Source organism: Rhodofomes roseus (genome assembly GCF_022264815.1).
Source record: "Rhodofomes roseus strain CIRM-BRFM 1785 chromosome Unknown C8Q71scaffold_1, whole genome shotgun sequence".
NCBI classification, from domain to species: Eukaryota; Fungi; Basidiomycota; class Agaricomycetes; order Polyporales; family Fomitopsidaceae; genus Rhodofomes; species Rhodofomes roseus.
This window is the reverse complement of record NW_025952957.1, coordinates 2,332,550-2,343,651: the sequence shown is the minus strand read 5'-3', so window position 1 is coordinate 2,343,651 and position 11,102 is coordinate 2,332,550. Positions and strand designations below refer to the sequence as shown.

The 11,102-nt window shown below is 56.8% G+C and overlaps 5 protein-coding genes across 5 annotated transcripts; 3 read left to right on the top strand and 2 right to left on the bottom strand.

Annotated features, from left to right (window-relative positions):
* Window positions 1-69: 69 nt before the first annotated feature.
* C8Q71DRAFT_732208 (uncharacterized protein) lies at window positions 70-2,881 on the top strand. The gene is made up of 3 exons (XM_047922247.1): window positions 70-540; window positions 600-713; window positions 784-2,881. The coding sequence occupies exons 1-3, from the start codon at window positions 364-366 to the stop codon at window positions 2,551-2,553; spliced, it is 2,061 nt and encodes a 686-aa protein (XP_047785155.1). The 5' UTR covers window positions 70-363; the 3' UTR covers window positions 2,554-2,881.
* A 316-nt stretch (window positions 2,882-3,197) lies between these two features.
* On the top strand, window positions 3,198-6,473 carry C8Q71DRAFT_40973 (GMC oxidoreductase). The gene is made up of 20 exons (XM_047918384.1): window positions 3,198-3,240; window positions 3,296-3,552; window positions 3,603-3,710; window positions 3,761-3,822; window positions 3,874-3,917; window positions 3,971-4,044; window positions 4,094-4,163; window positions 4,214-4,296; window positions 4,353-4,411; window positions 4,472-4,510; window positions 4,568-4,579; window positions 4,638-4,706; window positions 4,762-4,940; window positions 4,994-5,136; window positions 5,191-5,269; window positions 5,325-5,634; window positions 5,694-5,835; window positions 5,891-5,974; window positions 6,032-6,169; window positions 6,225-6,473. Exons 2-20 carry the CDS (start codon window positions 3,498-3,500, stop codon window positions 6,320-6,322), a joined length of 1,848 nt encoding a protein of 615 aa, XP_047785154.1. The 5' UTR covers window positions 3,198-3,240; window positions 3,296-3,497; the 3' UTR covers window positions 6,323-6,473.
* A 231-nt stretch (window positions 6,474-6,704) lies between these two features.
* Window positions 6,705-8,272, top strand: C8Q71DRAFT_697075 (Lipoyltransferase and lipoate-protein ligase; the record flags this gene model as incomplete). The annotated part of the gene is made up of 8 exons (XM_047919944.1): window positions 6,705-6,904; window positions 6,967-7,138; window positions 7,198-7,356; window positions 7,458-7,544; window positions 7,594-7,734; window positions 7,788-7,859; window positions 7,909-7,983; window positions 8,042-8,272. 8 exons carry the CDS (start codon window positions 6,705-6,707, stop codon window positions 8,270-8,272), a joined length of 1,137 nt encoding a protein of 378 aa, XP_047785153.1.
* On the bottom strand, window positions 8,213-8,995 carry C8Q71DRAFT_40711 (small secreted protein). The gene is made up of 4 exons (XM_047918362.1): window positions 8,792-8,995; window positions 8,662-8,735; window positions 8,521-8,604; window positions 8,213-8,466 (listed from the first exon to the last, which is right to left on the bottom strand). Exons 1-4 carry the CDS (start codon window positions 8,823-8,825, stop codon window positions 8,401-8,403), a joined length of 258 nt encoding a protein of 85 aa, XP_047785152.1. The 5' UTR covers window positions 8,826-8,995; the 3' UTR covers window positions 8,213-8,400.
* A 191-nt stretch (window positions 8,996-9,186) lies between these two features.
* C8Q71DRAFT_852837 (uncharacterized protein) lies at window positions 9,187-11,088 on the bottom strand (the record flags this gene model as incomplete). Its single annotated transcript, XM_047926859.1, has 8 exons — window positions 9,187-9,261; window positions 9,318-9,760; window positions 9,818-10,183; window positions 10,236-10,347; window positions 10,399-10,520; window positions 10,575-10,652; window positions 10,711-10,796; window positions 10,835-11,088. The coding sequence occupies 8 exons, from the start codon at window positions 11,086-11,088 to the stop codon at window positions 9,187-9,189; spliced, it is 1,536 nt and encodes a 511-aa protein (XP_047785151.1).
* Between the last annotated feature and the right edge of the window lie 14 nt (window positions 11,089-11,102).

Sequence of the window (11,102 nt, the reverse complement as noted above, 5' to 3'; positions counted from 1 at the left end):
GCGGTTTACGTAAGCCGACCGTGACGCGCCTGGTTCTGCCTCGTTGAAAGCGCGCGGCGCGCCGTGCACGCCTGTTCGAACTTCAACTTGACGGCCGCCCTCGCATGACCCTTGCCAACGGTGCTCCTGCCCTGCACACATCTGTCCAATGTTGTGCTAATATATAACACTCTGTGCTGACTTGCTGGACATTCCGCGTTAACACTAGTACTGCCACCAAGACCTTGTCCGCCGGGGTGCGAACCGCGTCCCTGCTCTCCCTTTGCATCTCAAACAACAATCGATCAACCTCATAGACTTTGCAGTATCCGAATCTGTACAAATTTTTCTTCAGGCGACAATTGACTGAGCCACTGCATCGCAATGCCGCTCATCGTACCCATCCTACGTCTGGCCTATGTCTTCTCGAACGTCTTCGAGACCTTCAAGACCCTGAGGCCGCCTCCGCCGTCTAGTCGCAATAGTGGACAGCCCAGCTTGCGTGCTCTCAGTCAGCGCAAACGCGCCATGAAAGGCTGCATGGCCGTGTGGCTCTGCTGGGTGAGTTGTTCATCTTACCGGTCATTCATCCCGCGGGGACAGACTGACATAATGCCTAGGTATGTTTTACGATGTACGAACGAACTTTGGACGGAGTCATCAGGGTGTTCATCCCCTTTTATGACGAAATCAAGTCATTGGTCATTTTATTCTTCTTGATCAGCAGGGCCAAGGTGCGTACATGTTCGCGTGCCGTGCAGCACCCGAATTGCTCACAGCTTTTCCTTACTCGACCCAACACAGGGCGCTGAACCTATCTACCTGCATGTGCTACGCCCGGTCATCAAGCCCTACACCTCTACCCTTGACATACTCCTCGAGGCCGGCCACATGATCGGCGACTTCGTCCTGCTCGCCGCAAGTATCCCCGTGAACTCAGTCCTCGCGCACTGGCGCAAGTGGACACATAGCGACAAGGACCCCTTCCACGAGGATGACTCCTTGCGGGAGAAGCGCGGCGCACAGCGCCCGGACGACGTCGTTCCCCCGTTCATCCGTGAGGCTGCCAACGGCGCACGGCCGCAAGCTAAACGGAAGGGTAGCTCAAATTCTAGTTCATCCTCGTCTCGCGACCGCAGCGCTCAGCGGGCCGCCAGTCAACACGCCTTTGTGCCCATCACCGCCAGTGCCGTCCCGCAGCCCGCAGCCCGCACCTCGCGCGCGTCCCGGATCTACCGCGAGCCCTCGCAGGGTGCCCAGCCGCCCCCGCCGCCGTACGAGCGGTGGTACCCACCCACGTCTGCGTACGCCGACCGCAGTGGGTCCGGCCTGCCCACCCCGCCTGCGGACTCGCCCCCTCCGTTTGAGGCCGTGCAGGCAGAGATCCTCGCCGCCGACGCAGAGTGGCGGCAGTACCCCGACTTTCCCGCGGCGTACCCGCCGACACCACTGCAGACCGCCGCACCCTCGCTACCTGGGGCTGACGGTCTCGTGGCCCCGGTGCCGCTGAGGGCGCCCCAGTTCGCTGGGATCCCCGAGGAAGACGCAGGGGAGAGCGATGAAGAGGACGAAGACGGTGAGGGCAATGCGACGGTCCGGCAGGGTTTTCGCAGGTCGCTCCTGTTGCCGCGTGAGTTCATGAATCCCGACTCCGCTGGCGACTTGAGCGACGAACACGAACAACCCGGGATTCAAAGCACGGAAGTACATTCGGACAACGGTATGGACATTGACGCGCACGGTGACGAGGATGCGAGCATGGGCTCTTCGGATGATCAGAGCGAGCCGGACTCGGAGGATGACTTCGACGTGACGCTCCGGACGCCCCGACGGATGCGCGTCCGCTCCAAGACGCGGGACGACACGATCAAGGCGAGGAGGAACGTCTACGGCCTCGCCACGACGTCCGCCGAGAGTCTCGCAAGCAACTCGACCAAGCTCAGTACAACGGACAACGGCTCGTCCCTCCGGACGATGACGCGCACCAACTCCGAGGCCTCGCACAGCTCGCGCCTGAGCAGCGCCGCACCCTCCGGATCAGACGCGGCCTCGATCGTGGGGCGGAAGAGACGCATTGCCACCGCAATACCGCGCGCGCCGAGCACAAGGGAAACACGCTCCGCGGATCGCGATCCAGCTGCACCGGGGAGCAAGACCAGCACGAAAGCTGCAGCTGCTGAACGCGTGAAGAAGACGAAGGCAGCGGGTGCGCGGCCGACCGCGGTGCAGATGCAGACGCGCATGCGCATGCGCGCTGCGACGCGCGCTGCCGGCGGGGCCTCCGATGCGAGCGACGAGGACACCGCGGCGACGGACAGCGACCTGAGCGACTCTGCTGTATCGTCTGACCTCAAGCGCAGACGTGTACCCGGGGCGCCTGGAGAGCGCGGAAACCTACCTGCGACCTCCGTACGCCCTCGGACTCGGCGAGAGGACAGCGAGCGGACGATTCGGCCACCGAGGGCGCGCGACAAAAGCGCATCACATGCGGTCAGCGAGGAGACGGAGGCCCCGACTCTGCGACCACGGCCTGCAAGAACAACTTCGCGAAATTCGACTCGTAGTCGGCGGTGAAATTTCGGTGGCCCAACGGCAGCCGTGAACGGTCGCGACGCGAGATTCGCGAGCATCAGTGTCACATTGATTTTGACGACAAATGGCATTCCCAGCATGGATCTGAATCGACGAGAACGCGCAATCACTTGGCAATTTATCACATTGCATCGAGACTGGGAACATTCACGCATTATTCACAACATGTATGTATAGTTTGCAATGCATTGGTCTGAAGCATCGTTTTTTGCGTAGCAGGTGTGATACAGCGCGAGTAGCTGCGAGCGAGCGGTGAGTACAACGCCGGGAGAGCGATCACGCGGACGAGGAGCGTCCCAGAGGCGGGGATCTGCTGGAATGGGCATGATGCGCGTGGGGTTTGCGGGGCTGCTGATTGGCTCGATCGAGGGCAGATACGTGCGGACACCGAGCCTTTCCTCGGCAGCCTAAGCGCATCGTCAGTCACGTCCTCAACGTTTTCACGCCATCGCTAGAATCCATCCCAGGTTCGTTCTATCCTATGCTTGTCGCCTCGCAACATCCCACTCATTCTTCTACAGGCCTGGTCTCAGTTCAAGTACGCAGCCGGGTGAGGCGCGGCCATCACAAGCTCCCCCGATAAGTAGACATCACCCATTATTACGAGAGAAGGCGGCAGAGACAATCTACCACCCTCGAAGACGCGCTTGCTGCTGCGTCGAGACAACGGTGAGGAGACCCAGATCGCGTCGAAGCTGTCTCGCTAACTAGTGTGCTGCGATAGAAATGTGCATGGAATCTTCCCGCTGGCGTGGATCCTGTCACCGCCAGACCAGCCTGCTTCCCAATCGGTCTCGGAAATGCCTCCGCACGCCGCGGGACGCGCTCATATATAGTCGTTCAACCAACCTCTCGGGGCACGCCCAATCCCCTTCTTGCTCCCGCCCACACGGCCCCGCCGATATTGACTAAGTACATCCACCGCCATGACTGCCACCATCGACCAGGTGTCCAACAAGTTTTTTGACTATGTGGTTTGCGGTCAGTCGTGTTTCCTTGCCTGACGCGTCCACACTCACACATGCCCGCAGGTGGAGGAACGGCCGGCCTGACCTTGGCTGCACGCCTGTCCGAGGACCCGAATGTCTCTGTCCTCGTCCTCGAGGCTGGTGGTGCCAACCTGGACGTACCAGGCATCTGTGAGTGTATCGCGCAGATCACACTGTATCATGGTTCTCAAATCATATAGTGCGCCCCGCTTCCTGGGGCAGTCACTTCACCAATGTCGATTGGACGTGGCCGTACAAGACGGTATGCTGCTTGCCATGGCAGAAAGTCAATTGTCTCACATGCGCCCTGTAGATCAAGCAGAAGGAGCTCGGCGATGCGGACTACTTCTGGTTCAGGTCTGTATATATCTGCCCGCTTGCCTATCCGTGCCCTGACAGCCATGGAACAGAGGCAAGGGCCTTGGCGGAAGCTCCGGCATCAACTTCATGTGCTGGACTAAGCCACCCAAGGAGGAAATCGACGGCAAGTCCGCTACCTCCTCAAGTCTGATATCTAGTCTCATGCGCTACAGAGTTCGAGAAACTCGGTAACCCGGGCTGGAACTGGCACAACTACGAGCGCTACGTCGCCAAGACGGAAGGGTAGGTGCCCCAGCAAAATTGCACAGTCATATCCTGACGATCGTGCGTAGCTTCGTCCCTCCGAGCGAAGAAGTACGGAAGCGCAATGTCAATGTCAATATGAACTTCGACACGTGGAAGATCGGACGGGATGGTGGGGATCGTCGTTTTCCTCATCCGTTATTTGATGTAAACCGGACTTCCATGCAGGCCCACTCAAGTTGGCATACCCCGGCACGATTGATGACCTTGAGAAGAAGACGGTCCAGGTGCGCTACACCGGTTACTACATGGACACCGGACTCTGCCTCACAATTCACGTCTGTTAGACCATGCTCAATGCAGGCTTGTCTAAAGCAGCACACCCGGTAGGTGTCCAGCAGGAATATTTCCAGATTTGAACTAACCATCTAAACGAACTATAGCTAAGCGGTGACGTACGTTCCTCAATTAGGGTCGAGGGTACACTGAAACTAAGTGTCACTACATTGATAGCCCAAGGGTGTGTTCCTCATTCCGAATACATACGACCCGGAGAAGCACGTCCGCAGTTACTCTGCCACTGTAGGTTACGTCAACATATACAGGCAATATCGCTGCTCACGGTATTCACCTGCAGGCTTTCTACCTGCCCAATAAGGACAGGCCAAACTTGAAGGTTTTGATCAATGCGGCTGTTCACCGCCTTCAGACTCAGACAGCCGCAAACGGCAAGCTGAGCGCCGTCGGCGTTGAATTCGAGTATGATGGCAAGGTCCACACTGTCAACGCACAGAAGGACGTCTGCTTGACTGCCGGGTGGGCATCCATGATATCCTATGATGATTCCTATTGATCACGATGAATTGTAGGTCATTGAAGTCTCCTCAGATTTTGGAACTTTCAGGTATTGGCCGCAAAGACGTGCTCGAGAAGATTGGTGTACCGTTGAAGGTCGAGCTCCCTGGTGTGGGAGAGAATGCCCAGGAGCACATGTTCATCGGTATCAGCTGGGGTATGTTGTTCATGTGGGGGCTTGTGCATGCATGAGATTGACGTTCGCGCGTAGAACTCAAGGAGGATGTCGGCTTTGAGACCATCGATCTCCTTCGGGATGCTACCCACAATGCGAAGCACCTCGATCTGCAGTATGTGTTGCCTATCCTACGAATGTTCAGCATCGCTAACGCGGATCATCTGTAGTGCCCTCGGCGAGGGTCTGTACACGCGAGGTATCATCGCCTTTGCGTTCACCGCCCCCAACCAAATCTCGCCCCTGGCGGACACGATCTACCAGAAGACGAAGGCGAAGATCGAGGCGAACAAGGGAAAGTTCCCGCCTGGCCTGCTGGAGCAATACAATATTCAGCTCGACCGCCTCAAGCGTGGCGCGCCTGGCTGCGAGTTGATCTGCATCCCGGGCTACCTCTCGGGCCCCGCGCCGCCTGCAGAGGGCAAGAGCTATTTAACGATCCTTGCTGCTGTAAACCACTGTTTCTCGCGAGGGACGATCGTGAGTATACGCTCATATGGTGATGCATTCTGGCTAGAGCTCACACGACTTGGATGTAGCATTCTACGTCGTCGGACCCCCACAAGGACCCCGAATTCGACCCGCGTTACTTTGAGCAGGAGGTCGATTTGGACATCTTCACCGAGTCTGTCAAGTGGTGCCGGAAGTTGGCGGACCTCTCGCCTATGAAGGACGTCATCGGTACGTTGAGAGACTCGATTTCCAGAGCAAGAGCGAGGTCTGATCGGGTCTGTAGTGCATGAGTTGAACCCTGGCCCGCAGGTCGAGGACGAGGCACAGGTCCGTGACTGGATCAAGAAGTGCATGGGCACGACATGGCGTTAGTGCGCACTAGTCTGAACCACAGTTGAGACGTTGACATATTGTCACCATGCAGACACCTCGTCGTCGTGCTCGATGCTCCCGAAGGAGCACAACGGTGTCGTTGACCCTGAGCTCAAGGTGTACGGCACGAACAACGTTCGTGTCGTCGACCTGTCTGTCGCTCCTCTGCAGTTCGCTGCGCACCCGATGGGTGAGTAGTGCCTATTATGGGCGTTTTACAGTAATCTGACGAAACATCCGAACAGCGACTGTCTATGCCATCGCCGAGCAAGGCGCAGACATCATCAAGGGCAAGTTTAACCCCCTCGAGGCGAGCATGGCGTCGCTCAAGCTGAGCGCGTGAGCTACCCGCTAAACCGACAAGGAGGTTGTTAGAATAGAGCGTAGAACTTGGTAGAAGGGGAAGATATCTGGCATGTTGTGGCATCGCAGTTGTTGTCGAATAACGCATTGAATATCGATTACATACAATGGATTGGATCTTCAGAACTTCCGGACATTCCAAGTGTGCCAGAGCAAGTACTTCGCATTGACGCGACGCGTTCTCTCATACACACACCACGTGATCGTGAATCTACAGACGCGTCGGGGTGTCCGGGCGTTGTAGACTTGTGCTTACATGCTCGGGCACATCTGACGGTGCCTACCACTCACCCTTCTAGCTGGGTCTGGACTGTTCGGGGTATATGCTGTTGTCTCACCACTGACTGTACTGCGGCTGGATCATGCTGCGCCTGCTCACGCACCTCAGACCCCACTCGTGCTCACTGGTTTCAGCTGCTCGGAAGAATGCCTGTGCAAGAGGCGGAACTTTGCGCACTCCATACTCGCGCACACTCTCAATCAGTAGCCCTCTGAGCCCTCACAACTCCATTTACATCTCACAGTCCACGAACCCGTACTTCAACCTCTCCCTCGAAGACTGGTGAGTGCCCCGCACGGCCCTCCCGCACCCAGACGCACGCGTACCTACCCGCTTGACTGAAGGCTCTTCAGACACAAGTCCCCGAAGGAGCCGCTGCTGTTGCTGTACCGCGACGAGCCATGCGTCGTGATCGGGCGGAACCAGAACCCGTGGAAGGAGGTGAATATGGATGCCTCCCGGAGGACGGGGGTGCCGTGGATCCGGAGACGGAGCGGTGGAGGGACTGTTTATCATGTATGTCTGGAGAGGCATAATACATTGCGTACAATGCGTGACGTTTCTGCGCTGTGTAGGATCTGGGGAACACGAACTTCTCGATACACCTCCCCCGCACGTCCTTTGACCGGCACGCAACCGCACGAGTCATCCTCCGCGCTGTCCGCTCGCTGGGCATCGACGCACGTGTGAACGACCGGAACGACATCTGCGTTGGAGAGTACAAGATAAGTCGAGTTCGTCATGCGCTGTAAGCGTATGCCGTCGCTGTGCGAGATGCCCTGGCTTACGAGGTTCTCTTGGTTCTGGTTGATACGTTTCGGGCTCTGCATACAAGATCGTCAACAACAGGGCATACCATCATGGCACGATGCTTATATCCACGAGGCTCGACTTGCTTGGGGATCTCTTGCGTGTGAGCAAGGTGATTGACAAGTATTACATTCTTCTCGACCTGCCTGACCAGACACCAGGACACAATGCATACGAAGGGCGTTGAGTCAGTGCGCTCGCCTGTGCGGAACTTACAGCACTTCGACTCGGCGGTGACCCATGAACGTTTCGTGGATGCTACTGTTGCCGCTTTCCGCAAGGAGTACGGCATTGACGAACAGGTGCGCCAACCGGTACGCTTTCCCACTGCTCGTGCGACTGACTTGCAGCACAGTCACGAACTGTTGAAGAAGACGAAGACGCTCAGAGCATCGAGTACATCCGAGATGGCATGGCCGAACTACCGGTACGTCACGGAGTGCATACGAAAGCTACATCGACTGACCGAACGTCAGAGCTGGAACTGGGCATACGGCCAGACACCAGAGTTCTCGCACACCATAAACAACACATTTGCGTGGGGACAGTTGGTGAGCGAACACCCCCGTCGATCTGCAATGGACCGCTCATGATTGGCTGGCGCACCAGACTGCTCATATAAAGTCAAAGCACGGTGTCATACTATCATGTAGTTTCGAGATACCAGCTTCGGCGGACTCAACGTTGGACCAGCATTTGACTGCGCTGAGCAAGAGGCTGGAGCAGCAGAAGTATGGTTTCGTGGAGGATAGCGCTCTGGGACCCGAGGTGCACAGCGGCGCACTAGGGGAGGTCTGGGAGTGGTTGCGTGCGGAGATGGATAGTCGGCCGTTCACTTAGTGTTGTTCCCCATCGAGTAAAAGTCGACGATAAAGTGGACGACAGACTGTTCTGGTTTGCTGGATCGCAGAGTATGGGAGTGTACACGAAAGCAAGGGTCGAAGACGGGGACAAGACAAGGCTCGCATTTACCGCGTCTGTTCAGTGTACCACTCGCTGTTCGTTGCGAACTCTTCAGGTGCAGCAGGAGTCGACTGCACGGATATTCAGCACAGTTATAGGCAGACGTGAGGGCACTGTTGACGTACCGTCTGCCCTCGTATGTGCCCCGTCAACCGCTTGTCCCGCTCCATCATCGTCTCGTCCCACGGATCTATGTGATATCTCGGAGGCTACACATACACCAAGTCACTCCCCATGGCCAGTGTGCAGATGCACTGCACGCGTACCTTTCCTTGGTTCTGCGCCCGTTTAGAAATGCCCAGCAGCGTACCCGCCGCACCGAACATAGCGGTGACCAGGCCTGACAGATCCTCAGTCAGCAATGCTAAGCCCCTTCTCTGCTGCTAGAGGCTTTACCGAAGGGAATGAGGGCTTCCCATGGGACGGGCATGTTGAGCGGAGTGCAGCAGTTCTACGTCGTTGTTGTGCGTCCGGACTCGGGATGATCGTGACCGGGGTAGGCGTGACCGTCACAGCATCGTCACTTCCAAGCGCTGAGGTCACTAGTACGTACTATACCGTCACGCATACGCACTCAACCCAGCAAGTAGTAAGTACTAGTAAGTACTCTGCATCACCAGGCCGCTACAACGAATTAATAATAGGACCCAAGGGATGCAAAGGCCCGGGGCGACAGAATTCAACCAGATACATCGTAATGATTATGATACAAGAATGTAGCGTAACTGCATGCAGCACGCGAGGCATGCATGATACGAGCAACATGCGTGGACGAACTGCGCCTCGAAGAATCACCCGCGTTTCTGTCTCTTGACAGCGCCGATCGCCGACGTATCCACGGACGATATCGACATTGAACGACGGGACTGCGAGAGAGACGGACTGAGCCGCAGAATGGGGGCAAAGCATCAACAAAACTCACCGCTCTCCTGCTCCTCGCACTCCGCGTACTGATAACACTCTGCGCCCTGCCGTCCACTTCGCCCTCTGCGTCGTTTCCATCGTCCACGTCCATCGGTGTGGGGGCTGCATCACCCGTCTCCGCACCCCCAGACTCCTGCTGGCCCAACCGAGCCTTCATGATCCGGATGTCCTGCTCCACCTTGTCTACGACTTTCTTCGTTTCGACAAGAGCAGAGGCGGTCTCCAGGAGGTTTTCTAGTTGTGCGCAGTTCTCTCGAGTGGGCATGACGAGGCGCGTGTGGGATATGCCTAGTTCCCCAAGGACCTGCGCGACCCTTGCTGCTGATGGCGCTTTGGGTTGTGGCAGCTTGTAGGACCGCAGGTATACTGGGACATGGGCGGACTTCGTCGTCGTCAATGTTGTCGAGGGAGCCTCGGTGCGGTGGATACAATGAGTCGCATCTGTCGTCGTACATGTTTAATGAGTGGCCACGACGCCCAGGCAGTGTTTCGACATACCGTAGCGTGCGGAACTCACAGACTGCGACTTCTTGGCCTGTGGTTGACCGAGCGAGATGACATTTGGTGCATTAGATGATGCCGAAACGGGTGTCTCTGGTTCAGTGGTAGCACTGAAATGGCCCTTCTTTTTCTTCTTCGTGTCTGTTGTTCCAGAGTTCAGACCGTCCTCTTCGACAGGAAGGTCTGGTAGCCCAGAGTCGATGCCGAGCAGAGTCCGAAGGAGCTCCTCTCTGTCTCGCTTGAATCGCCGCTCGCCCTGTTCAAGTCGTTTGAGCTCGATGTACAGCGCATCCTCTTCTGCCTTCTGTTGCGGCGTGCGGCTCTCAAGACTGGCGATGTACTTCTTCCGCGTAACTTCACGCTCTACGGGACTGTTACGATGATATCGGACAAAGAGAAGATCGCGAATAAATACCTTTGTCGAAGGTGAGGCTGGTAATGAGCTGCGCCTTGCTCGTTTCATCGCCGGCCCAAGGTCGATTTCTGATCAGTTTACGGCATACGCTATAGTACCGGTCTTTCAAGTCCTCCAAGCGCATTGTGAGGCTTATTGCCTTCAACACAAAACACAGACGTACCTCCATGCTTCTTTCAGGCCCACCTTCGTACTCATAGCGGTCGTACACGACGTACCACCTGGCGTCGAAGTCCCTCACAAGAGTGAACAGGTAGTCCGTTTCGTCTTTTGTCCAATCCTTGTCTACGAGATAGTGGATGGCTGCCCACGGAGCGATGTTGTGTGGCCTCTGCTTACCTTCGAGGAGTCGCATATACTCATCTTGGGAGTAAACATATGTCATGGTCTGGACGTTGTACTTCGCGAATGGGTAATCTGGCAAAGTGTGCCACTTCGTATGGGGATAGCTGCATACAGGAGACGGAAGGCATACCAGCCTCGGGAACCGTCCCAGCCTTCACCCAGTGATAGAGCTCCAGCTTGTCGCCCCGAGCACCATTCTTGAACGACCTCCAATCCCTACGACACGAACATAAGCGACGCATATTGGGTAGAACATTTCGAGATCTCGCCATTTCACTCGACCGCCACCGCCCAGGTTCGGCTTCTGCTTCAATCGAGGTTTCGCGAGTTGTGCAGTCAGTGTCGGAGCGGACGGCCCAATCAATGAGTACAGTTCTCTTGAGATGCCCTCCGGCTTGCGAGCCTTCTCAGCTGTACTCGGTGTTCTACGAGGCTGAGAAGGGCCTGGAGTAGGAGGGTTCGGGAGGGACAGTATACTGCGGACGTCTGCTGCTGAAGCTCCTGCCATGGTTCCGCGCGCGG